The 27,262-nt window shown below is 38.0% G+C and overlaps 6 protein-coding genes across 7 annotated transcripts; 4 read left to right on the top strand and 2 right to left on the bottom strand.

Annotated features, from left to right (window-relative positions):
* Positions 1-1,927: 1,927 nt before the first annotated feature.
* Positions 1,928-2,969, top strand: LOC140777345 (uncharacterized). Its single transcript, XM_073121391.1, has one exon. It carries the CDS (start codon positions 2,018-2,020, stop codon positions 2,663-2,665), a length of 648 nt encoding a protein of 215 aa, XP_072977492.1. The 5' UTR covers positions 1,928-2,017; the 3' UTR covers positions 2,666-2,969.
* Positions 2,970-4,283: 1,314 nt separating this feature from the next.
* LOC140777344 (uncharacterized) lies at positions 4,284-9,217 on the bottom strand. The gene is made up of 9 exons (XM_073121390.1): positions 8,877-9,217; positions 8,542-8,726; positions 8,202-8,383; positions 7,803-8,087; positions 7,137-7,195; positions 7,015-7,051; positions 6,846-6,917; positions 5,152-5,476; positions 4,284-4,989 (listed from the first exon to the last, which is right to left on the bottom strand). Exons 1-9 carry the CDS (start codon positions 8,980-8,982, stop codon positions 4,633-4,635), a joined length of 1,608 nt encoding a protein of 535 aa, XP_072977491.1. The 5' UTR covers positions 8,983-9,217; the 3' UTR covers positions 4,284-4,632.
* Positions 9,218-12,564: 3,347 nt separating this feature from the next.
* Positions 12,565-13,787, top strand: LOC140779234 (protein RGF1 INDUCIBLE TRANSCRIPTION FACTOR 1-like). 2 transcript variants are annotated; one of them, XM_073124230.1, is made up of 4 exons: positions 12,565-12,703; positions 12,797-13,051; positions 13,181-13,321; positions 13,395-13,787. In XM_073124230.1, the coding sequence occupies exons 2-4, from the start codon at positions 12,803-12,805 to the stop codon at positions 13,674-13,676; spliced, it is 672 nt and encodes a 223-aa protein (XP_072980331.1). In that variant the 5' UTR covers positions 12,565-12,703; positions 12,797-12,802; the 3' UTR covers positions 13,677-13,787. The 2 variants fall into 2 exon arrangements, with proteins under 2 accessions (XP_072980331.1, XP_072980332.1); XM_073124231.1 differs by lacking the exon at positions 12,565-12,703 and having other exon boundaries at positions 12,710-13,051.
* A 1,387-nt stretch (positions 13,788-15,174) lies between these two features.
* On the top strand, positions 15,175-18,237 carry LOC140778453 (protein CHLORORESPIRATORY REDUCTION 6, chloroplastic). The gene is made up of 4 exons (XM_073123169.1): positions 15,175-15,423; positions 17,134-17,265; positions 17,347-17,555; positions 17,692-18,237. Exons 1-4 carry the CDS (start codon positions 15,207-15,209, stop codon positions 17,896-17,898), a joined length of 765 nt encoding a protein of 254 aa, XP_072979270.1. The 5' UTR covers positions 15,175-15,206; the 3' UTR covers positions 17,899-18,237.
* A 1,286-nt stretch (positions 18,238-19,523) lies between these two features.
* Positions 19,524-20,711, bottom strand: LOC140778832 (uncharacterized). Its single transcript, XM_073123703.1, has 5 exons — positions 20,582-20,711; positions 20,425-20,477; positions 20,245-20,320; positions 19,813-19,856; positions 19,524-19,709 (listed from the first exon to the last, which is right to left on the bottom strand). Exons 1-5 carry the CDS (start codon positions 20,643-20,645, stop codon positions 19,524-19,526), a joined length of 423 nt encoding a protein of 140 aa, XP_072979804.1. The 5' UTR covers positions 20,646-20,711.
* Positions 20,712-25,106: 4,395 nt separating this feature from the next.
* LOC140778379 (small ribosomal subunit protein uS17-like) lies at positions 25,107-27,159 on the top strand. The gene is made up of 6 exons (XM_073123059.1): positions 25,107-25,222; positions 25,945-25,985; positions 26,062-26,162; positions 26,305-26,449; positions 26,524-26,613; positions 26,853-27,159. The coding sequence occupies exons 1-6, from the start codon at positions 25,211-25,213 to the stop codon at positions 26,941-26,943; spliced, it is 480 nt and encodes a 159-aa protein (XP_072979160.1). The 5' UTR covers positions 25,107-25,210; the 3' UTR covers positions 26,944-27,159.
* The last annotated feature ends 103 nt before the right edge of the window (positions 27,160-27,262 follow it).

Genomic DNA, 27,262 nt, shown 5'->3' with positions numbered 1-27,262 from the left:
GTAGAAGTCTCAGTGCCACTTACTTAAAAGTACTCTAGAAAAGATTTATTCAGTTCATGCTATAAAATGCTTATGATTTTAATGAGTTATATACTTTTGTGTTTCAGAGTGTTTGTAAGGGTAGATGGTATCAATCAACTCGGCAAGGTCTTATTGGCATTGAAATTTGAATCGCTGCAATGCTAATTTACTTTCATAATTGATAATTAAGATATCTAATCTGACAGACAAGCCTTCCAGCCCATTTACATGTAGAAAATTAAGTGAAGGCACAAGAGGTGTCCCCAAATTTCAAGACAAAAGGTCTTTCCAAAATTTCCTTCACTTACCTACCTATATATATATATATATAAATATATATATATATTTGGTTAAGATTACCTACCTAATTATTTTAGTCACCCTCTTACACCTATATGAGTTATATATGCCTGTCCATTAAGAAACATACTACATCCCAAGTTGTAGGAATTTCTTACAACCTATAATAACTCTTATCGCAATCCTAGTTTTTAAAATAATAAATAAAGTTTTTAATGCGTATTTCTTATATAAATTATATGTATTTCAGCATAAATAGATATATATGGTTAAGAAATGAAGGTAAGTTTTCAATAAACCGGCATTTATCGAAGTTGTAGGAAAATCATGCTACTGTGGAAGTAGAGGATCAGTTGGCAACCTCTTTCTTCTTCAAAAGGTGTCACAAGAATAGTATGATCCCCTTAAAACTTCTCACCAACTAATCAACTGATTAAACCTCCCAACAACAACTAAATAATTGGTGTTTGTTTGGACTTAGCTTCCTAAACCCAAACTACTCCACCAAAAAGTATCTGGGGTTGTTTCTTTACCATTCACCTATTAGGGTTTGGACTCTGGACGTATATCATCTGAGAGGACAACATGACAGGCCACTTGTTTAATAAAGAATTAAACAAAAATTAATGCCTAATGGGACATTAGGTTGATAATCTATGGCATAATATTGTGTGCCTCCTATTATTAGTAGACAGCTAGGGTACTTAACTAGGCCAAAAGAAAAAGAAAAAAAGGACAGCTAGGTGCTAGTTGTATATATATATATATATCATCAGGCCCACTACCTAGTAATGTATAATTATTCTCTGGGTTTTGATAAGATTGACTTTAGATTTAATCTGAAGTTATAGCCAACATTTAGTTGGTAACTTGGTATTGATTTATTAGCCAATCACAAATAATATAATAGTTTCAATGGTGATACCAAAAATAGCACTTAATTATAAGCCATTTATTGTAAGCTAAAATTAAAAGTTTTTTTTTTTTACTCGGTAAATTATATAGTTAATAAACACAATCAATAGGAAAAAGATAAATACCTGTCGAGAAGCGCCAAAACTAATACAGTTGGTAGCTTTTGCTTACCTTTTCCTCCAAGAATGGATAAAGCTCGGGTTCCCGTCACCGGCATCACGGCCTCCGCTTCCTCCGCGTAGTAGTAGAACCCAGATGATGTGCGACGCACATTTGAAATCCTTCTAGACACAGTGGCGGTAACCTCACAGACGGTTGCCGCCATCCAATTCAATTTCAAGGGTAGTTTCGTCATCAAAATGGCAGCTCGTAAATACCGACTCGAATGGAGCTGGCTGTTGTTTGTAATAAGAGAAATGAGATGAGGTCAGTTTGGTAATTGACTGGTGTTGCCTTTCCGTGGGCACAACGACCAAAACCACGGCTCTGTTGGGCCCCAGTCCGTTCCCTGCCCATCGTTTCCGATTCCTTATCTTTCTCCTGACCATAACTGTGGTTAAGTTAACCTAACCCAATCCCAACGGCCGGTCGAGCTTATGTAACCCACCCCGAGATACAAGGTTATTTACGAGCCCTGCCATTCTTCCTCCAATGCTAAATTGTTATAAATGCAACCCCAGACTCAAGCTAGGTTTGCCAAAATAGCGATCTAAAACATATCCCTTCTCTTTCCTCTCCTCTCTCTACTCTCTTCTCACTCTCTTTCTTAAAGTTGGATTCCATGGCGACCACTTCGAGGCGATCAAGCGGCCCAGTAATGCCGATGTCAAACGCCTTCCAGCGATCGATCTCGCCGTCTGGCCGCTTCTACTCCAGCGCCGGCACGGGCGCCGGTGGATCCGCCTTTGCTTCCTCCTCCTCGAGCTTCTCCTCCGGCTCTACCTCCTTCTTCCACCGCTCCTCCTCCCCCACCCGCGTCAACCTCGTTGGCTCCGCCACTCCCAACCCCTCCGTTCGCTTCTCTCTCTCCCACCACCACCGCACTACCTCTCCTGGCCGCTCCATCGCCGTCTCCGACTCCGTCCCCTCCCGCCGTCCCATAGCTGGAGCCGCTGCCGGAGGAGGTCGTCGGAGGACCTGCATGTGCTCTCCCACGACACATCCCGGATCATTTCGGTGTAGCCTCCACAAGGGGTTCCAGAGCCCGCAACACCACCCGCACAGTTCGTACGCCCGGTCGAATCGTCTCAACGCGAGGAGATCGGCGATGACGAACTCGCTCGTCCGGATAGGGACGGTCGAGGGCGATCTCGTCAAGCGCGCCCTCGCCGCCTTGATCCGTCCCTCCTCGCATCAGCAAAGGCGGCGCGCCGACTTCCAGCCACGCCCGAGCCGGCTCTCGGTTATGTCCAAGGCGAACGATCTATGATCTTACGTAGATCTCGAGGCAGGTTCGTAGAAAAAGAAAGTAAGAAAAAAAAGAAAAAAAAAACAGATTCTTATATATCTTAAATCTTTTCTTCTCTCTCGGTCACGACTTCACCGGCGGCGTCGGTTGCGCAACTCGGCGGGCTCCTAAATAAGGAGGGAATTTTTTTCATTTTTCCCTTATTTTTTTTGTATCAGCTAGGGAAGCTTGGCTGCTTTGGGCGGAAACAGAGCCGTCCATTTGTATATAACTCTGTGTGACAGCCGTTGATGGCTATTGAAGAGATTTTGCTACTCACCCTGAACGGAACTGGAACTCAAACTTAAGACAACAAAATTAATCCACTAATTTGTGAATTAATTACTAATTAACTTGGATTGGATGTGATCTGTAATCCATTTGATCTCATGCCTTGCAAGGTTTAACCATCGAGAAATGCTCTCTCCCTTGCCGTGTCGTCCGTCGTCGTTGCGTTAACGCCGTTTGCGTTGTCGCCGTGTGGTGCGTATACTCTCTCCGTTTGAGGTAACCTTTTCCGTCTGATCTGTTCGTTTACTTCTTCTTTTTTCATTATTATTATTATTTTTTTAAAAAATTTCTATCACATTATTTGTTAACTTTTCTTTTTAAAAGTCGTTGCTAGTTGCGTTCGCAGGAGTGGCGGTGGCGTGGATTGCAAGAGAACGAATCCCGCTATAGTGGACTTACTTTGGCAACTTCCAGACGGAGGACTGAATAAACGGACAATTCAATTAAAATAAATTAAAGAAAATATCAGTAACGAATTAAATAGGGCAGATTGGATTCGCTTGGGAAAAAAGCAACAGGATGAGGCATAAGTGGACCTGGGGCCATGCTGCCATGGAATTTGGACTGGGACCCACCCACCCATTGGGATGCTTCTGGACACCAGCGGTAAATTAATCATAAAATGATTATTGAAAAGAAAAAATGGAGATCAATCGTGTGGAAAACGGATCTATTGGAAAGAGAAATATAAAAAAGATACTTTTAGGATCACCCCATATCAGAGATGTAATTAATCAAGTCGAGGGGGGTAGATGTAATTAACCTAACCATTCCATCTAAAATGAAAGAGAAGGTGGGCGTCAATTTTCCAGCGGAGCAAAAGAGAAAAAAGTGGTAGGTGGGGGGGAGCGAGCTGTTTGTTTGTTGAAATGTCGACTTTACGAGGTCACGTCGACTCGCACCAACCATCATTTAAAGCCAACTTACTTTTTTAGAGCCAGGGATTTGATGTGGCAGCATCTCAGAGTTCTCTCTCGTTATCTTTGATGGTGCTGCTGCCGTGTCATCACTGGTTGTAAAAGAGTTTTCAGGAGTAAAAATAAAAATAAAAATAAAAATAAAATGTAAGAGATGTCAGATAAATTCAAAATGAAAGGTTAAAAAAAAAATTGGAAAGGAAAGGAAGGCATATTTTTTAAGGCTGTGATGTGTTCATTGGAGGGAGCGATAAGGCTGCAGGTTCACAGTTGAGTGGCGTATTGGAAAGCGGATTTGTTTTTGTTTCTATTCGGGATAAAAATGCATAATGAAGTGGAGAAGAACTTTCAATATAAAAATCATGGTGTATAAGTATAGCTAACTATTCCCGGGTTCGCAACAACTCCATCCAATCTTAATTCCAGCTTCCACCGGTGGCAAAAGTCAAACGCCAGAACTATTTTAATCTCCAAAGAGTATCTGAGAGAAAGGAAGTGTCGATTTGCACAAAAGCAAAAGGAACAACAGCAGCTCTACAAACTCAACATGAGAGAAAAAAAAAATAACTAACCACCTCCAGGCTCCAGTGTCGTGGACTCACGAAACTAACTAAAGAACACAAACCATGTACATAGCCCAAATGTTATGCATACAATCACAACTTACTTAAGCCAGTTCATCAGCAGCATGCATCTCTATGCATCATTCGGTGCCTTGTCTTGCAGGGGACAAGATGGCTGCTACGACCGGGCAAGGAACTCCTTGTTATATTTCCGGTGACGTCTCTCTCGAGCATATAACACCCAGAATATCAAGGATAGCATTACTGCCGCTGACACCATAACGAGACCTATGTAGATCCATTTGCTGTACCGCTCGAGTCCCGGGCAGTTATCGTTATTAATTGCGGTAAATGTATCGCGTACAAAAGTGCAGTCTTCTAGCTGAGTGAGGAACGGGCCGTATTGGTATAAGCCATGGCCGACACTGACGGCCGCCGTCATTTGGTTGTAGATGCTTGGAGTAACTCGGCCCACAGTAGTACATATCTCGGATCCAGAAACCATGGCAGTTTTACATTCATATGATTTCCAAACCTGCATTGCAAAATTCTGTTGTTGGACAACTGATACGTAAATGATAAATCTCCAATCTCCATAGCCATTATTAGCATTTGACTGGATCCTAGTGAATTCTTTCCAAGCCATAAGGCAAATTTAAGAGCTCGTTTGAGAAAAACAGAAGATCTTCAGTTTTACCTGCGGTGCATTGTTCAAGTCAACTTCTCCGCTGAGGCAGGTGCGGTTACTGAAGTCGGGTTTATATGGGTTGCAGAGCACGGGCATTAATGGTCCGGACTGGTTATAATACAACGGCGCCGCGCTTGGAGGGAAGTTCCTATTTGATATGTTGACGATAACCTGATTGACGAGATTAACTAGCTGGAAGGTTACTTCCCTACTTCTGTATAGCGATTCGTTGGCAGTGGAAACATCGACGCAGGGAAGAATATCATCCAGAGCTGTATGTTCCTGAGGATGATTCACCCATTCATCCATTGCAACGCATGTATCACCAACCACGCTGTTAAATTGGAAATCAGTGTTAGCTTCAGATCTTTTCATCTGTATGCGTATTCACACAAATATCTTCGAGCTCAAGTAAAAAGAAAAAAAAAAAGAAAAGGTAATAGTAACCAGAAGATGATCTACATGGCTACATCTCATAATACATGTCAAACTCTTAAATTTCCTCAAGTGTCTTTCTCAATTTCCAACTAGGAAGTAAATCCTCTTTTATGATCGGTCTTCATACATATCCTCGACAACTGACTCTAGCTCTCTGCAATAACTAACAAGTCAATCTGTGGAATAGAGATTTTCTTATGATATAGAGTGATTTGTTCCTCCATTATTGGGATATGCTAATTGTGACAGACTCATTTCTAAATATATACTGCATAACTTAACTGCACAAAATCAATCAAGCAAATGGTTAAGACTTCGCAATATACACTGATATTGGCCTTACAGTTGTCCGACTATTTTGGATTATGGTGTGTACAAGGTCTATAATAGACAAAATTCCCACAAAAGGTCTGGATTTTCTCCAAACTTCATTTACTTAATAAGTAACAAGTAGCTTCGCTACATATAGCTCAGAATTTTGCAATACGAAGGTCTATGCATTTTTCACACACAAATTAGAGCCCTCAATCATATATAGGAAAGTACTGTTACATTCATGATTCATGCATCCCAGGAATTGTGCCTAAGTTTTTAATCTGAGATGTCTACTGCAGTATATCCTCTGAGTTTCAAGCTGAAGTTTGATTATAATCGATAAGAACTAAGTAAGTTTTTAATCTGAGATGTCTACTGCAGTATATCCTCTGAGTTTCAAGCTGAAGTTTGATTATAATCGATAAGAACTAAGTACTCCAAAACAATTTCAGAGGGCAGGAATCATGTTTGATTAAATCAAATATCTTTGGGACTACATAACCTCTTTTTTTCTAAATTAGAAAAACCAGTTCATATTTGACTCTACATCACCAGTCATTACATCTAACTTATTTCATAAAACCCAAATTCTAACTGCATAAGGAATGATAAACATGTGCAAGGACTTAAATTCTATGATTCCAAGTATGTCAGACTGTCTGGCCTTTCTATGAAGTACTATTATCTGCATCCAAGAGTTACTAATTACAGAAAGATGCCTAGACCGGATAGCTTATAATAGACCAAGTTAAAGAACCGGTTGGAAGAAGAAAACAAAAAATACAGAAAAAATAGTGAAGACATATATGAGTATATTTGAACTTCGCATAGAAGGCATGAAACTTTCCGGAGGTTAAGGAGATCGTGGGAGTTGATTTTGTACTACTAGTTGCATATTCTAGCAAGGAAACATGATTAAGATATATCGATGTCACCCTTATATAACTTACTTATGTAGAAGAAGGAAAACACCACACAGGATGAATGTGCCTGCCACCAGAATCCATCCAACGACAACCAAGCTGCAAAATTATCATCAAGAAGTGTAAGAGAAAAAGGAACACTAATAGCGAGTAAGTGGATAGCTGTGGGCAGTATCAGACATAACATTTGACTTACACATATACAAGAAACTGCAACCCAAAAACGGAGAGCACTGTTAAAAAAAAAAACAGAGTGCCAATATTAGCTAGGATCTTAAGAGATATAGTTCAAACTTTCTTAAAGAATTTCATACTTACAGAATCCAATAAATGCCAAAAGAAGCATCACGGCAGCGACTATAATCAAATCCAACCGCCTGAACATATATCACATTAAGCTCATCATGAAATTAACAAATCATGAGCATATTCACGTATCTAAATTATTCCTATGTTTGGAGAGCCTGCCAGAAGGGTTGCTCTTGGATTGCATGAGCCTAAATTGCAACCAAAAAGGTAGGTTATTCTTCATGCTGACTAGGTTTATATAGCTTTTATTTTTATGGCAAGTCTCTCTAATATTTGGTTTTCATTTGGTCACGATATTGGCACCAATTTTTAGATGATTGATATCAAACTGATATCCAATGGTAAAAACTTCTTAATTCTTTTGGAGATATCATCTTTCAGTTGTGCTCTAGCTGACCATACTATTGGGAAAAATGCTTAGATGAAATGTATAAATCATCATAAGCAGGTCTTTCTTGGTCAACTAGAAGATGTATAACATTTGAGAAGGCTCTTAAAGAAAATTCAGATCGGCTCTCAGAAAAACAAGTTTTTATATTCTGACGAAACCAAATTACAACAAAAAAAAACCTCAGAAATGACTTTCTTCCTACTTTCAAATTAATGCTTCATTCACTATTAAACTCAAATTAACTAATGGAGATAATATCAAAATAGGAAGTGCAGGTATCATACACTATATTCAGCACATTCCGAATCTTCTTGGAATTGTCAGATGTCCGACTAGAAAGTTCGTTTGCTGAAGAGTTCAACTTTGTCTCAAGGACATCAATCTTGCTCTGGACATCAGCAGATAGGAAAATCTGATCCACACCAACCTTCTTAGCAGCAGCTAAATTGTTTGAGAAATTCCTAAGATTGTCCACTGTTAAATTAGACTGACCCACGACATAGTCCAGAGTAGTCGTGGTGCTGGAGTGGAATTTCCCCTGACCGACATACAAAACAACGCATCCCACACTGCACAAATCAAACATAGACAATCAATCAATCAACCATTGAATCAAGTCAAGCAACTACAATTAACCTACGTTGTGATGAAAAATAAAAAGATAAATATAAGCATATACTTACATCGCTGCGCAGGTAAATATTATTAGCAGAATCAGAGAGAGTGCATATGCAGTCCGCGAATAAGAGTAATTCCGGCGGCGACAGCAGCAATAACAGCAACAGATAAGCAGCAAAGCCAAACCAAATCCCACGAACCATGCCAAGGCAATGGCAAAGAGGGGAGCCGCCGTGAATCCAACAGACTGAGAGAGAGAGAGAGAGAGAGAGAGAGAGAGAGAGAGAGAGAGAGAGAGAGAGAGAGAGAGAGAGAGAGAGAACAGAAAAATTATGGATAAGGATAAGCTAAATCTAAAAGGACAAGAACAAGAAAGGTTCAAAATTTGAAATTGGAATATCTTACAGCCCAGTAATGTTTATTACTAATATTCCAACCACCAGTATATCTTTTGTTTCCATCCAAAGGATCTCTTCTATGAGTTCTCTCCTCAGCCAAGACAAAGGAGGAGCTATTATCCACAGAAGCTCCACTGGACAAAGATGTCTCAGCAGCCAATCTCCTCCATACAACCAATCCATGACCCTCTCCTGTAAAACCCACCTCAAACAACACATCAAAAACTAACCTTTTTTTTCTAACAAAACAAAAGCAAATCTCCAAATATACCGTTTAGAAAAATATACCCATTCTAAAAAATGACACGAATTTGACACAAAAAAGCGGAAGATTAAGAGAACCTGATGTGGGTTTTCTCTGGAGCTCAATAGCGGCGTGCGAGGCGGGAAACGGGAGGAAGACAAGCAGGAAAAGGGAAAGAAGGACGAGGGAAACGGACAATGCCATGGCTTCTCGAAGCAGAGGTGTTCTGTCTCTGAGCTTCTCCAAACTGGCGCCTTTATGAGCTCAGAGGCCTTTGGAATCCAAGGAGAAGAGACCCTTTAAAGGAATCGGAGAACGCTGCGAGGTGTGGAAGAGGTCTCTTTCTACGTCGCTTTCCTTCCTTTGAAAGGGTTCTTCGTGTCAAGAATTGTCGAGAGAGAGAGAGAGAGAGAGAGAGAGAGTATCGCCGTCGGTTTTATTTCCTTTGGGTAACGGAATGACCCTGCTCTTATATCCCTCGCAACGCGAAATGACCATATTAACCCTGAAGATTTTATTCACTGGCCACTATTGTGGTTGCTTATGGAAAACGATCTTATGATCCTTTTCTTAATCTTGTTCTCTTGGATATGAATGAAAATTATGCTGCCTTATATTATTATTCCATACCTTACTGACAGGGAAATTGTTCCATTCTTCTTTCTAAAATTAAATTCATAATACTATGTCTGGAAAAAGACTAGTCAAATTGGAAATATGTCACACTTATTATATTCTACAGTAGGGATTTGTGTACTAAGAGCCTTCTTTTTCAAGGGTTTTGTAAATGTCAATCATGAGATATCCAGAGAGCATATATGCCAAACTTGATTAAGATCTCTTACATACAATTATTAAACATGAGGTTAATATTTAATAAATCTTTTAGTGGAGTAATAGGATGAGTGGTTTAATTATTTAGCTTCTATATTCTAATGACTTATAATAATTGATAATTAAAAATTAAGGAAGAGGAGGATGAATGAAAATATCAACCGACAAAGGGCATGGATAATTATAAGGTGCAGGCCACCTAGCCAAAGAGTAAACATTAATAATAGCCAACAAAAGGGGGGGTTAATTCTCTCTGATGGGTCCCATGTCTCAGCTCCAGTAGTCTTTATCTGAGATATAGTCTACCCCACCACCCAAGTGGCCAAGTGGCTCTTTTATTAAACTTTTGTTATGTTTCTTTTGCACTTCAAAACTTAAATATTAAAATAAAATATATTTTATTATATCACTGAGATCTGTAAATTAGACAGTTACTTTTAAATATTGATCACGTTTTAGTCCAGCAATTTATGTAAAAATATTTAAAATTATTATCTAAATTATTTTTTAATCTGAAAGTCAATTATTTTATTATACTTTAATTTTTAGATCAAAATATAAATTAGTGATTTATGAGAAAATTTAATGCAATAACTTATATTTCTAAATTATAATCTACCCCACAAAGCACTGCTAGTTTTTTCCTCTTTTTTTTGAAGTAAATTAGACTCTTGAAAATAAAAAATAGTGGCAGACTATGATCACCAACCATCTCCAACTTAATTTATATCTTGCCGTCGGATTAAAGACAAAGGAGACGAATATCAAACTCAAATTAAGTCAACTAATTCTAAACCGCTTATAATTGTACCATCCATCCATCCATCTACTCAAAATTTCAAACCAACCTTTTTATCGCTCTAATCGACTTTGTTTAAACTAGTCGCGCGTGAAAGCTCCACCTCACCTAAAACGATATAATTAAACACAGAGGAGTGAGGGCATTTAAGCCACGTTAGGATTTAAAAAAATAAAAAATAAAAACAGTCAATTCCCACGTTACCCCCGACCAACGGCTATTACGGTCAATAAAAGTAGGGGCATTTTGGGACGAAACATGCTTCAGTGTTTTAAGGGTTTAACTGCGTAGTGACCATCTCAACTATTGTTTACTCTCACTCAATAATTTTTTTTCTGATATAAATATTATAAATTTTTATTCATATATTTAATCAAAAATTTAAAAATTAAATTTAATAATATAATTAGATAATTCAAGAGGTGTACGTGATTTTTTATTTGTCTTATTTAGAGGTATTTTGGTGGACTTAATGATAATAGTAGTCGCCTTGTCCACCTAATGATGCATACGTGGCAGGTTACTTCTATGTTTTCTTTTATTAATTATTCACACTTTATCGTATAGTATATATAGATGAGGGGGGATATTTATAACACACCGATGCACATATGATAATATTGATTAATGTGATGCTTAAAACGTAAAAAGATCAATGATATCTACTGTTTAATTATAAAATAATCTTTTGGGTCTACTTTTAATGCATGAGAATTAGGTTCTGGATCTAACCTATGATTTTCCTTAAACATGAGAATATTTGGTACACTAATTATTATTTTTCCCAAGAAATAAAATACACGTACCTTCCATCATCCCTATAATTATGAAAATAATTATTATGATTCTAGAACTTTAATATTTTAGTTTTGGGGCATCATTTCTCGTTGACCTTTCCTACGAAGAGTATATAAATTGCATGCGTTTTTGTTAATTGTTTTAAAGTAATACTATTGGACGTTTGGTATCACGTCATGGTCACATTAAATACTTAACAATAATTAACATACACAAAAAATCGAACAAAATTATAATAATATAATATTATGTTAAGAGCTCTTAACATAAGGAAGGTAGAGTGGTGGCAGAGTCCATTTTAACTTCATATATATATATATGTGTTATGGTTGTTCTTGATCTTGGCCCATATGCCATTTGCCAATGGCCAAGCCAAACACTATCTTAATTGACAAAGATTAGATCCAAACCATTTTTATCCCTCTAATTAGATATTTAGAGGTGGAAATGTAGGCTAAGCTTAACCATTATTAAGTAAAGAAGTATATATATTTTATATGTTACCAACCTTGTGCATGACAACTCTAAACGAAGCCCATTCACTCACTTATTGGGCTTAAAGCTTAGAAGCCCGGCCCAGCTTATGGGCTTAGGCATCATGAGTTGGTAATCTTTTGGGGGATTAAATTACCCTACGTAATAAAATTATAGTCTGATTTGAAGATGATAAGATTTTTTTTGGTCATATTGCAATTTATTTGTGGCGTAAATAAATAATAATTTGGTTTAGTTTACGCTCTTCTCATATAAATTTAACGTTAATCAGGTTTAATATTTGCTACAATACTTTGAAATTAAGTACATGATCTCTGCCTCATAATTCCATAAACACCATCTCACAAAGCTAACTAACTAATAAGCAACAATTTCTCAATTAATTCCACGATTAATGGAGTTTGTCTTCTAATTAATTTGACTAACAATTCCTAATTTCATCCACTTGCACTAAGAATTGCTCAAATCCTCTCACAACTTGGACCAGTCAAAAACTCCTCCTTGGCATGCATGGTGAGGATTCCATGGTCATGGTCATGGTCATGGCTCATGGGGTCCCCCCTTATATTAATTTCTCACCTCCATTTCTCCCAAGGCAAAACATATAAACATATATAAGTATATATAATAATAATAAATATATGAATCAAAGTTAAACCTACATGATAGCTATGCCAAGCCCCAATGCATTGCCAATTCCCCACAAGAAGCTAAGAGGAGAAAGAACCAAACAACTCCTCGGGCAACTCCCTCAATTAGCATTAGTTTTAGGAAGTGGAGCTCTTTAGCCAAGGTCTAGTTGTTGTCTTAGTTAATATTAATCTCAACCCATCCATGGGATGATGGGAGACATGGGAACAGCCCCCACGTTCTCCTCCCCTATCTTTCTTCATTAATATATCCCTCATCCCATCCTTTCATCCCTCCTTATATCTTCTAACCCTAGCTATATTATCCCCACCATCCTTCTCCTGACTCTCAAGTTACTACCAGTGGCATGTATAGCTAGCTACCTACCCTTCTCATATATACATGCATACATACATATATATAAACATAATTAGGTACTAATTTTTGTGTGGGTTTATGTAGGAAATCATGCGTAAACTGGCGTGGTTGGATGCGCTGATCGGCACGCAGAAGTTCTTCGTGGATTGCTCTCTCCATGAGGGCTTCAAGAAGAAGGAGAAGAACATTTGCTGCTTGGATTGCTGCACTGCTATATGCACTCACTGCCTTCCGTCTCATAGCTTTCACAGGCTCATACAAGTGAGGCGTTACGTGTACCATGATGTGGTTAGGTTGCAGGATCTTGAGAAGCTTATTGATGACTGCTCCGGTGTCCAGGTAAATGAGATCAGCTCACTGCTACCTCCGAATCCCAGCGAGTAGTAGTAGAAATTAATATTATTAAGCACTACTGTTCATGTTCTTCATCTTGTCATCTTGTATATATATATTTATATATTTGTGCAGTCTTACACGATTAATAGCTCCAAAGTGGTGTTCATCAAGAAACGATCTCAGAGTAGGCAATTCAAGGGATCTGGAAATGTGTGCACTTCTTGTGATAGGATCCTCCAAGAACCTTACATCCATTGTTCCCTCGAGTGTAAGGTAATCGTATCAATACTATATTAATTTCAGCTAGATTATATGTATATGGTTGATATTAGTTTATTATTTGTAGGTGAATTATGTCTTGAGGACTTGCAAGCCGTCGCAATTTCCTCACGGCGATGACTGCGCGTACGATGAGAACAACGAGACGACGCAGTCGACTGTGATCGAAGGGGATGAGGCGAATATTTGCTCGTCGTCGGATTCGGAGAATTTGAGTGCCGATGATCGGTTTCACAGTAGTAGTGGAATAAATCTCTTCTCAAGGTTTAGCAGAAGACTCTCCAGTGATGACATAGCTGGAAGCATCAGTAGAAGGAAAGGGATTCCCCATAGATCTCCTCTATGTTAGAAACAGTACTAATCTTCTGTAGTTTAATTAATCTGACTGTTATCTTAGATGATGAGAGTTTTTGTTTTCTGGTGTAATGACACCATATGGGTGCTAATTTCAAGGTTTTTCGTACATTTCCGAGAGTTATTTTTCAACGCTACATAGTATCCTTCTACTGATGTTGAATAAACCCAGATTATAAATCATTTAGGGCTTAACTGTTTATACTAATTGAGCTAGATCTACATAATGACGGTAAAAAATTACTTCAAACATCAGTGCTCGTCAATGAATCCACTAAGTTTAGAGTACCTACCTCGTGATGCACTGATGAGTGTGTTAGAACATACAATTAGTATCGTAACTTACATCTCAAGGCGATTCTTTAATTAACTAAGTCATTGGTAGAAGAGAATATTATTGAAGAAAACGACATGACACATCATTGCAAATGCTTAATATCTTTGAGATCTAACGTTCACATTCATATATTCTTGATATTGACAAAGATGCCAACTAAATATGTTAAATAGTTGATTTAAATTGTTGGTGCACTTACCTAACTTAAGTTTATAAAGGACTGGACTTTAAATATCATCTAGCTAGCTTTATTAAGTTCTTAATTTCTATCGTCTATTCTTGTGCGGTGTCGAGAGTTGCGTACTCTATTATCTTTCGAGTGCCGCACACACAAGAGGGAATATGTTAAATATATGATATACATTATTGATTTATTTGTCTAAAAACTTAAGCTTTTAGGTCAAAAATTATGAGCGCACATTTTCATTTGGGTCGCTAAATTGTGCTCCAAAAAGCTGTCTATAATTGATTCTTAGACAAACAAAAACATGTGGCATATGATTTGGAACTGTGACTCAATTTGTCTGGCCCTTTGTGACCGTATAGATTATTTTTTAGAAAAATAGAATTTGAATGGCAACTATACATGCAGCTGGAAAGATTGGGAGAAGCACTCGTGCACCCTATGCTTGCTTAGGGTTGTATTATATCTAATCCTATGTATTAAAACCGGGAATGGAGATCTTTGTCAGCCATCCACGTTTTACTATTAAAAACTCCTCATTATAAATTATGATCTTACAACAAGGGAAGTGTTTCTTCTTTGACTTTGACTGCAACTGACCATTTTGGAATAACCCTCTGTGATAATTTATTTATTTATTTATTTTTATTTTTTATTTTTTGTAACCATCTACCCAGCTTTTGCTCTATTTCATTCTGTAGTTTTGAAGGAAAAATAAATATTCATAGTTTACCTTGAAAAAGTTCTAGTTAAAATATTTTAATCCAATAATTTCGAATTTATAACGGGTTTGGGCTTCCAGCCAAGGCCCAGATCCGACCCGGACTTGGCCTGGCTCAGATTGGGTCGAAGCCGAGAACAAGGCCCAACTTCTATTCGGGCCCACGGGCTATTTGGGCGATCTAAATACCCACTTTATTCCGGATTGGATCGGATAAACTTAAAACTATTCTTATACGAAGAAGACACGAGTAACTCAACCGTTGCGAAGCAGCAAACGACTAATGGCTCTGGTCACTCCCACCACCACTATCCTTCCTCTTATCCCTCCCTCGGGACTGAGAGGCAACTACTATTCCGCCACTTGTCCGTTGCTCTCGTGCAATCGCTTGTCTTCGGTTCACACCTCGACCCGCTTCCGGGGAAAGGGAGATGTCTCGCTCTCCGTCGCCTTCAACCCTTCGGGAAATTTCGATCTTTCTCTTAACGCAGACGAAGAGGGTAAGAACAATTTTTCTTTATATTTTATTTATTTATTTTGGGTTGTAATTAGATTTTTAGTTGGTTTATTATGGTTTATTTGGATTACCTATTTGAGGTTTGAAGCATTATTACATTGGTTTTGATTCTGAAACTGATGTTTGTTTAAAAAAAAAATCATTTTGGTGCGTATTATCTGCTTCTATTTGTTTAATTTACTATCTGCGATAATCTTTCTTTCAAGTTGTAAAAGAAATAGTGATGGATTATCTTTATCTTTCAATTCGTTGGTATAATTTGTCACAGATAATGGAATCTCAAATTTGGTCATGAGCATGATAAATTTTGGCTGGCCAAGGGCACTTTAGAGTGGAAAAAGGAAAACATTTGCAAGCTGTTGAAATGCCATTTAAACTTTGAAGCAAAACGGAAACTGCTTTATTAACTCCTTCTTTGTGATGAGCTTAGGTGCTAAAACTTGATTCTTTGCACTTAATCAGTTGACTGCTATCTGGTGATTAATAAGTGCATGTCAGGCCATCTCCATAGAGAGGTTCTCATGAAAAATCAAGAAAGTTATGTACATTCTAGTAATCAAGTCTCTAGTAATGTTTTCTGGTGCTTAAGTTTGTTCTGGATCTGTTCTTCTTTTTTTATAGGAAAAGCCCGTAGGCTAGTGATTTCATTCATTCCGAACAAATGTTTATAAGCCTAATACACGGAGGAAAATTGGAGATAGTTTGAACAAGTACCGAAAGATATTATATCAAACCAAAAGGGCACATATAAATAAGGCAAAAAATTCTGCCCAAGCAGCAACACACCGAAGATCCAATTCCAGTGATTCTGCCATGGCCACTGTGGATCCAGGCTAGCCATGAAATTCAACTACACAAAACACAAAATAGAAAAAAGAAGGGAGGTGCTCGTTCTGGATCTCCTGAGATTCATTTTCTTAGACAAAACAAAACTCTTGCTATTTTGTCTCTCCATTTATATTCTATAAGAAAAGTAAACCTTTGGAATAAAGGCTTCATATTTGACAGAAATCTTATTGGATTCACTTCAAAGTTCATGTTCATTCACATTAGAGCTTCCTGTACAAGCTCTGTTAAACTTATAATTTATTCCACAAAAGTATCTTCTTTGATAACCTATTAACCCTAAGATTATAATCTCTTCTTGGAATTCTAATAGCTTGGAAAAAGCCACAGCAATTCATGAAATCTCCGTGTCTATCTTTATGGTATAACTGTTGCATATCATTGATTCCTGTGACATAATTACCAAATACTTACATTCCAAAGTCATCTCTTGTATGATATTTTATTTGTCAAATCACATACTCCTCTCTGTCTTTGTCATTGCATTTTGGTCTTCATATAGTAATGTATAAATATGAGAATTTTATGACCTTCAAAATAGCATATATTGGTACCCTGGTGTAAATTGATCCAGTAAAGGAGCATTATAAATGATATATATATATATATAGTTCTTAGGTGTCAAATTACAATGTCACTGCATTTTGGTCTTTGTGTGAATTAGGGATTAGTATATAGAGGTTTCCTGGTGTAAATTGATGCAGTAGAAGGAAACACCATCAGTTATTGCGAATACATATCTTGAGAAAAGATTTTTCTTTACTTATATGTGCCTCCGCATTTGACAAATTGTAGCTGTATAAAGTTATCTACCGAATGACTGTTTTTTTCATGTTCCGTTTGATAGATGCCCAAGAAATTGCACCTCCGCTGCCCCCAACTGAAGGACGTTTTGAAATTGTAATCAACAATGATACTATACGAAGACTCGACCTGTCTCCTATTCATGCATTAAGTGAAATTAAATCCCTTACAGAAGGTACACCAGCATTATGAAGTGTGTATTATCAATAGTATGAGTTTTAAGTTTATGCCCTGAGAGCTACTGTCACTATTTCAGCTAAATCAAGGAAGCTTTTGGAGCAAACTGTTGGGTTTACTATCAACTATGAAAGAGAGGATCCATATGATACCCGTGAACTATCAGAGATTCCTGAAATAAGGCTATGGTTTGTGAGACTTGATGCTTCTTATCCATGGTTTCCAGTGGTTCTTGATTGGAGAGCTGGAGAGCTTGCAAGGTATGCAGCAATGCTGGTGCCTCATCAGGTAACCTCAGTAAAGCAGAAATTAGCTGAAATCAGATATTGTTTCTTAACCAAAAGTTTCTTTTTAAATCTAATTTCTTCTTCTTCTTCTTCTTTGGTAAATATACTGATGATTGGCATCTGGTAAACTATGGCAGATGAGTATGAGACTTGGCATAGTCTTCAATCCTGAGGCCCTAGAGTTGTTTGTGATGAACAAAGTTTTTACCGTCTATTCTTGGTTGAAGCAACAAAATCATCCGAAACCTAGGTTGAAGGCAAGTGACATGGCTCGGATGCTCGGATTTGGTCTAGGGGATGAACTGTTTGACTTGATTGATCGGCATCCTATTCATCCCTCATGAAGATAGAAGACTAAAACAACAAAACGTGGAACTTTATGTGAATCGACAAGCACTATTTCTTATTGGTAGAATCTGTGAAAGTTTGGGGACCTCTACTCAAGAACAATATCTTCTGAACAAGGTTTTTCGAGCCAGAGACGTGCGAAAGTCAGAACAAACTGATTGAGGTCAATTTATCATTACGCGAAATTCTTAGATAAGTACTGATGATGTAGAACAGGGCGCTTTGCCTTTTGTCAAAAAAAAAGGAAGTACTGATGGAGTACTCATGATGTACATGCCATAATTCTCAAAGTTTTCGAACTGGTGTAAATTCTAATCTCATCTTTGAGATCATAATTCTCTTCCTAGATTCTTATTGTTGGATCATAAAAGAGGGATAGAATGCAACAACTTTGTTGACCTAATGGTTTTTTTTTTTTCACATCCTTTTACTCTTTTAAATTCCGGTTAAATCTGATCAGATCTCTGAAGGATCTAAATTGGTGTTAGTACCTGGAATAGAATCCAACTCGAATCCAAGATAAATACTTTTAACTTCTTCGTATGTTTTTATAGCCAATTAATTACCTCTGGCAGCAGGAATTCTGAGTAGAATAATAAAGCTAGAAACCATAGTACCAGACTTGAAGTCTTTTTAGTTTTTAATTATTCAAAAAGTGAATTTAGCTAGATATAAAAAAATATTTAGTTATTAAATCAGGTTAGAAGATCTCTAAACCAGTTGGGAGAGGAGCCTCAAAGCAAACAAAGCCTAAGATTAGATGATGGTTCATGGATTAACAAAATCTAAACTTGTGAAGTCCACGTCCAGGAAGATTAGATGTCATTAAAAGCTAACTTTACGTGATGTTTCAGAAACAGCGATGAAGTCGAGATCTTACATCGTTGAGTGAATACTTACTAATACCTACTATGGCATCACCATCATGAATACATACAAACAACATGTTTGGATTCATCTCCTGACTCACTCAACATTGATGGGTCTACCACTGCAAGCTTGCATCCTCCCCCAGCATAACATGCCATAAGACACACATCCTTATCTACGGATGGGCCGGCCCGATCGAGCATGTACATGCATGGCCGGTAGACAACATGTGAGAGCCCACATGCATCCAAGAGAGACAGCCCAACCCTTTGCAATCAATGACGTGAACATGGTAGCCCCATGACCCATCCCCTAACCCATTATCCATCCCACACTCCACAATGTGAGGTACATGCTACAAGCTTTCACCCTGTCCAACTTAATTCCAATCTCAAAAGACATAAGCTATGATCAGTGACATCGTTTTGCGATCGATCCCCCTCACAAAAGGCACACACATATGAAGACAAACATCTCTCTATCTTTGTCTCTCCCACCATCCATCCATAGCATTCAATCATTCAAACACAATGAGAAGGGTCCATGGAGGTTTGTCAGGGTGTGGTGATCCAAGTAGTCAATCAGTAAGTCGATGATATAAGAATGATGGGAATATTTATAGTATCTGCACTAAAAGGAGGCCTGGGCCAAGAAAACTGCAGCATTTCCGGTAATGCTGTCCAACCTTCTCCTACTATTCTATTCTCCTAAGCTGTTTGTACTAGCTTCTGCCTACTAGCTAGAAAGGAGCTTAGTTGTGGATTGGAGGCTTCCTCTTTGCTGGGGAATAATCCATTCCAGCTATGTCTAGTATGTCGGGGTAGGTCTGCGGTTGCTTCCGGGCGGGCGGCGGCGGCGGTGCCGAACGGAGGTCCTCTCGGCTCCCGACGGCTCCATCTCCCTTCGCCTCGACCTTCATCTCGTTGCTCTTCTCCATCTGTACATAACCATGAAATCATGAGCAAAGAGGGTGTCAGCAGTAGTGATTGAATCATGCATGCATGTACTGTTTAGCTTTTTGCTAGGTAAAGCATCTCTACCTTTGATGTACTGCTTGTCTTGCTAATGAGTCTTCTACTCCTTCCTGCATTAAAACAGGCAAGAATGGAACTGTTATCTCCTTGGATGTGGTGATCTATTTTTGTGTTCTATTTTGCATATAATGTTGCCAAATTTTGTTCACATAGGCAAACACATGTATGTATGTATATATATATATACTCTCTATATGTGCAAACTTTGGTTCATTCACAAAATTGTTTTTCCTACATACAGGTAGAGAGGTGTTTGTTTGGTTCTTCCCTCACAGCACTCATGTGGAAACTAAGAAAAATGTAAATGTGGGCATGAACGATTTCAATGGTGATTAGGGTTGTGATCCCTAGGCCCAAAGTAATCTTCATAAATCCCTGGAACACCGTGATCATGGACTTCTCTAACTTTCCTAATAGCACTCTTCTCCTTCACCGTACCTGAACAATGCCTGTCAAATTCGCAAGAAGCTTGAGACTCAACAACACTCCCGTCTCCCTTCAAGCTAAGCTTCTCCTGGTATCAATTGCAACCAAAACTATATCAGCACCACTAACAATTAATACCAAGTAATAGTAGTAGTACATTAATCTATTATTTGTTCTAGCTCAATCACTCACATAGATATTGCTGATCTGGAGAGCAGCTCTGGACTCTTCTTCCAATCTAATACCTAAGCAAGAAACAAAAGTTCCAATGTTAAGTAGTGAATAAATAAATATACATATATATGATGGAAAAGAACACCCATGAATGGCTTCGTTTGAGTTTAATTACCAACAACTCTGGTGATCACCAGAAGTAGCAGCACAAGAGAGACTAAGAGCTTGGCAGTCCTCATTTATTTGTGCAAGATTGTAAGCTAGATATGAGAGATGAGGAGAGGTGGGCGAAAGAGAAAGAGAATGAGTGCCAAACCACCCCCCTGGCTCAACTAATTTATATGGCATTGGGCCTCCTCAGACCCCACCATGCTCCCTCCCCTTGCATTGACAAGTGTGCCAAAGTCCAAAAGCCAAGATCTTTCTAAAAAACATATAAAAATATTGCGAATAGCAACCTAATTTTTGTTTAAATATTAAGTTTGAATTGATTCCATAACTTAAATGTCACTCTTTAAGGAAGGATGTTCCCCGAAAATTTGGATTTTGTTCAGCTTATTCTCCATTAAATCCTAAAATGCCCTTCCTATTGGGATCAAAGTTTTTTATGAGACACTATTAAAACTCTACGTCAAATTAGTTGACATGGGTCTACTTTTTCTTAGTTAATGATATATTAAGACCTTAATGATGTATTAAGACCCTTCCACTCAAATGGAATTATCATGCAAATTAACATGATTGCTAGTTAACCAACCAAGGCCGAGCAGTTATGTAAAGGATTACCATCTTACTTACAAACTTAAGTCCAATTTTAATGCTAATTGTAATTAGGAAAAAAAGGGTACAAGAAACTTTAACGTTAGGGGCAGCAAGATATTGTACGGTGCTTGGGCGACGGAGTTTTCGACGGCGTTAGGAGGCCGTTATCCTTCGTCGGCGAGCTCCCCTTGGGGGTGGGTCCCGGTACACGTGGCCGTCCACATCACACTGGGGCTAGTGGTAAGTAAGCGGAGATTAGGCCACGTGGCGGGAGGGTGATAACGTGGCATGTCTGTGCTTTGGCTGGCAGCGAGACAGTGTGGTGGCGACGTTGCTGGGCGTTGAAGGGGCAGTAGCTCAAGGGCTCAACAAGGACGGCTCCTCTTCCTCTCCATCCCATATATAATTTTGCATTAGAGGCCAAAAACCTTATCCCCATGGACTTAAATTGCATGCGATTAAATGAGATTGGACCAAAATACGCCTTGCTTATGGAATGTTTTGGAATGTTTCGGAGAGTGATGTCTTTATAGTTAAAAGGGTTAGGTTTTATTTATTTATTTATTTTTAAAGTAATTTAGATTTAAATTATTATTATTATTATCTTTCGTTAGTGAGCCTAAATGGTGACAAAGATCTAACTATCCTTTAATATAAAGACAATTTAGGTTGATTAAGCTTTTAAGTTAAGTCGTTGTGTTGTTGAGCCATTGCTTATTATTGATCGTCATCGAGCCAATAGTTTACGTCGTCGTGCCGCCGGGTTATACCATTAAACTGAACTGCCAATCCAAGCTAAACCATTAACTATTAAATAATTTTTACACGATAAATTTACTAGGAGTTGGACTTGAATTTATAATCTTCTATACTAAAAGTGGGTATGCTCCCAACTGTCGGATGTAAGGGGCAGTCTTATATTATCTCGAAGTGCTATCGAATTGTAAGAATTTGATGCCAAATGCATAGCATTTGTTGGATCAACAAGCTTGCCCACTTCCAAGAGAGAAGTGGTGCCAAGTATGTTTCTTGTAGGGATTTTGCTCTGGGAGATAGATGCTCATCTATACCCGAATCCATTTTCATGGGCAGACCTGGTCAACAACTTCCAAGTTATACCTAGAGCCAAGTGGTACAGTGATGAGATTGTACTATTAGCCAGGTGTCCTTGAGGTGAAAAGACTTGCCAGGCTTTTGAGGAAGGAAATAAGGAGATTTGCCCTACCTTATCACCACTTATCACCACTTCTTCCTCCCCTTTGCATGCATGCATGCATGCATGCATGCCTCCCTTGTGGTCAAAAGCTCCTTTTGAGATCCTCCACGCCCTAACCGTAGCCTTTTTTTGTCTCTCCTTTCCCTTCTCCAATGCTAGTAAACCAAGTTCCAAGCCCAAACTCCCTTGACCACACCTCCAATGATTTGGGGCCGATCCTAACTTTGGTCATGTCAATATTTGTTTGTGGGGGGGGGTTTGTGTCCTCTAAGGGTGCATATCTTTGAACCCAAGAAAGGATAAAATATATATTATGTAGCTAGGTTGTGTGTGATAATACAAGAAGCACAAGCTCCTAATCTTATATATATATAACTAGTTAAATTAGTAGCTTGTTCATTGTTCAAGAAGCAATGTATTGCGAAGGGAAGACAGGAATCAGATCAAGGTACATGAATGAATGAATGAGCTGTTTGGAAATGTTAGGCTTATTGGAAGGCACATTTTTGGTACATTTGAATTCAATTGTACAAGTAGTCCTTTAACTACTTTTCTTAATCAAGTACCACGATTTAAGCTTTTTTTTCTAAAAAAAATAAATATTATCTACTTTTTTCTCTTTTACTAATTTGTACTAGTAGTCCTCTGCTTAATAATTTATCTTGAATCTTCTTCTTTTGCTTTGGCGAAACAAGATCACCCTCAATTTGTTAATTGTAAGATCCAGCCAGCCAACTTCCTTCATATGTGCAAGATGATCAGTAGTTGAGAGTGAGTTTGTGATAGTATGACAGAGGGTGATAGATACTGCATCTATTACTTTTATCTGAGGAAATACCTTGTTACTTGGTTATCTTAAGACTAATAATTTTGTAGAAAAAGGTTGTCTTTCCAAGTGAAGAACTTCTATGAAGACTCTCTTAATTATTAGGAAAGATTTGACATGCACACTGAAATTAATTTGAATGCAGACCTCTATGGCAGGAATGTTTTTCATGACTAGTCCACTGCATTGCATGAACTTTCATTTTACTACACAGAGAAATAGTTAATGAATATGAGATACTCTTGACCACTCTATGCAAAGAATGAAGAATCATTCAGAAGGAAGTAGGAAATAGCCAAGTTTGATGTCTTCTGGAGGAGGTCAATACTTTTATTTTCAAGGATTATGCACCGATAACGACGCATGTTTTCGTGTCGCTGATCTTCACTAGAGGCAGGCATCCAGATTCAAATCCATCTCTGGCCTACAATATTAGTACTATTATTGACAGGTTGTGTAGATGTTTCTTTCTTTTATTTCAATGCTTTCTACTTATCCAAAACCTTCATCCTGTCAAATGCTAACATATAACATTCAAAGTTCATATCTGATAAGGAATTAAAGATAAGGAATTAAAGATAAGGTTTAGTCATTGATGCTTATCCAAGTGCAGCTGCAGGGACCATTTGTTCACATGGTTAGAGAGACTTATCTAGGCAAATGTAAGGAAGACCATCCACTCTCTCACAGAGCCAAGCAAAAAAACAAAACTAGTGGATTCCTACTGTTTGTTGACCTGGAAACTAAGTTACATTTCTAGTCCTTGAAATGCATAGATACTCTTGCAACCAACACCATCACCTGGAGTTTCTCAGGGCAACCACAGCTTTCAACCATCTCCTTTTGTCTCCCATATGCTCCTTTTTTCCCTCTTCTTCTCTTTCTTTTCCATGCTGCCCTGTTTCAGGCTATTTGGCTTCACATGCACTTGTTAAGAGGTTGGCTAATGGCATATTGCCTCAGAGGAGGCTGGGCTTAATTGATGATGACAAAGGACTTGTACACAGAGTTAACCAGAGGAGTATGGAGCTATTGTTTGGGCTAATGATCTAGCTATTTGGCCAACTTTAAGATAATATTAGATAATGGTGACTTTAATATTTTATATCTAATAGAGAAGCCTCTTAGCAACTCAAATGGAGATGCAGATATTTGTTGTGGAAGGCCGGGAGCTATAATCTAAGTAACATAGAGTTTGATATAGTGATATCCACCAAACTCTGATAACAAAGTCTATTAGGTGAGAGTCCAAGAATTTAGAGTTTTACTGTAACATGTGATGCTCGACAACAACATTTATGACATGCATGTGGATTGCCTCATATTTGTCCTTACCTGCATATATATATATATATAAGTTAAATGATCATTTGGGAGGAAAGGACTTACCATCCCAATTCACAGTAAGTATCTCCAATGGAATTACTAACCCTCTCTCCTTATTTTTAACGTAGTGTTTTAGTTTCATTAGGATACTAACTTAGCTAAAATGAGAATATCCTATAATGAGTTTTTGCCACCCCTTAGTGCATATATATATACACATATGTGTGTGTGTGTGTGTATGTATTAATATATTTTTTGATAAAGGTACGTATTTATATGTTACACTTCGGCAATATCCGATCCAGTTTCGAAAGCCCAAGCCCAACATTGAAGGCCTATCCGAAGCCCATGTGTGGTGCCGGGACGAGGTCGGATCTGCTTAATGGATGTGGCTCTCAAATCCGATAACTTTTGAGATTTTTATGATCCGAAGTCCGAAATCGTTAGTTCGGAGTTCGGACTACGGACTTCGGAACTAGTATCAGGTGTATTTACGGGTTAGCGGGTCTACTTCAGTAACCCACGTAATAATAATATAACCTTCTCAGTTCTCCCACGTCTATATATATACAGAGGCTAGGGTTTTCGTGCGGCCGAAGCCCCTCTTTCTTGCTGCTGCAACTGCCGCCGTCTTCTCGATCGAAGGGTTCCTTGCTCTCCTTGTTGGATCAAGCATGGCGGAGCAGGTAAAGGATTAATCTCTACTGCTACTTCTATATCTTTTCCTAAAATATGTGGTCGAACCCTAGATTCTTCGAGGAAGTTGGAATATTTTTGAACTTTTTTCCATGGTTGAGTAGAGACAACGTTATAGAGTGGGCATTTGGTCATGTTATTTCATGTTTTGTTCATCTTATATGTGTCGAGTTTGTGACTCTGGAATTCCATCGACTATGTTGAAATTCAGGGTTCAATTCTTGTTGTCCAGGAAGCTGTGAGCTTTTTTGTTAAGATTAATTAGGAAGATCGTGTGCCATTCTAGCTTCCTAATTGTGGTTAAGAAACCACACAAGGACATTATTCGTTTTGTATTTATTTGTATGAGAATTTGTTATTTAGTTATTCAACAGCAATCTTTTGTTATTATAGTCTGATGAAGAGAATGGAAGAGTAAATATTTTATTACTCACAGTTCCTGCTAGCTCATCCTATTTGTAAATTGTAATAGTTGTAAGAATGGTTTTGCAATTGAAGATGAATTACCAAGTGCAGTTAAGAGTTAAGACTCACTATTTTTATCAATGTGTATATTACTAGGTATTTGCGCCGGAAGTTTAGGTTATAATTGGAGCATATTTCATGAAATAACATCTCTGGTTATCATTTCTTTTGGAAGTCGGAAAGAACATTTTTTTGGGTTGTTTGTTACCCTGACTGGTTTCTCTGTTTCTTTTGCACTTACGTGCAGACTGAGAAGGCATTTCTGAAGCAGCCTAAGGTGTTTCTCTGGTAAGTACATTGTTACATGGTCATTCTTTCCTTTGTGGTTACTTGGTTAGATGTTGATTTGATGGGAGTGATGCAGCTCAAAGAAATCAGGAAAGGGAAAGAGGCCTGGCAAGGGTGGGAACAGATTCTGGAAGAGCGTTGGACTTGGGTTCAAGACACCCAGGGAAGCTATTGAAGGTCTTACTTTGCTCATGCTTACTCATTATTTTAATCACTAATTTGCTATTTGCAAACTGTGTACATCATTGTTATTGAAATTATGGTGCAAATGTCTGTGAGATCCATTCGTTGTGAAATTGTTATCTGTTTTTTCTTGCAGGGACTTACATTGACAAAAAATGCCCATTCACTGGCAATGTTTCAATTAGGGGTCGCATTTTAGCAGGCACATGTCATAGTGCGAAGATGAATAGAACCATCATTGTACGCAGGAATTATCTTCACTTTGTGAAGAAGTATCAAAGGCAAGCTAATCAATTTATTGTTTATCTTTTTACTTGCCACAATAGATTGATAACTTCTTTAATTTAATAAATAGGTACGAGAAGAGGCATTCAAATATACCTGCACATATATCACCTTGCTTCCGTGTTAAGGAAGGCGACCATGTCATCATAGGCCAATGCAGGTAAGCTTTATCTTCAATATTTTTGGCATGATTTATCAGAGTTATGCCATCTGTAAGAGTTCAATGCATTTGAAATTACTGTTTGGGTTCTGAATATTATATTCATGATAAGTGCAGCCATAATTTTCTCGAGGCATTGTATTATTGTTGGTCTCTATAATTGCTATATTCTATAGCTTGTATCATGTACATAGTCTTTATGGTTCATCAAATTGATGTATGCATGATGTGTGATCCAGGCCGCTGTCTAAGACTGTCAGATTCAATGTGTTGAAAGTCATTCCTGCTGGATCAACAGGTGGCGGAAAGAAGGCTTTTGTCGCAGCCTGAGATAGCCAGAAGGCTTTCTCCAAGAGTATATTTGTGACAGTTAAAAGCTTCTGACTCTGGGAGAAAATAATGCTTTCTAGGCAATTGATTGTAGGTTTCTTGTGTTTGATCCTTGAGCTAGTATTATCGAGTGAACCATTTTTGTAAGCTTTTTTAAAATTGAATGCTAAAGATTATGATATTCAATTTAATGCCTTTTGAGTAATGAACTGACAATCCTGTGATATGCAAAATTTGGTATCTAAAAGGCTTTTTAATTGCCTTCTTCTTCTCATGCTTATTTGTTATGAATTTGTTGTTTCCACAAAAGTAGTATCTC

Source organism: Typha angustifolia, chromosome 15, assembly GCF_048772165.1.
Source record: "Typha angustifolia cultivar Huaian chromosome 15, ASM4877216v1, whole genome shotgun sequence".
NCBI lineage: Eukaryota > Viridiplantae > Streptophyta > Magnoliopsida > Poales > Typhaceae > Typha > Typha angustifolia.
Note: the sequence above shows the minus strand (reverse complement) of the source record. Positions and strands in the feature narration are given on the sequence as shown.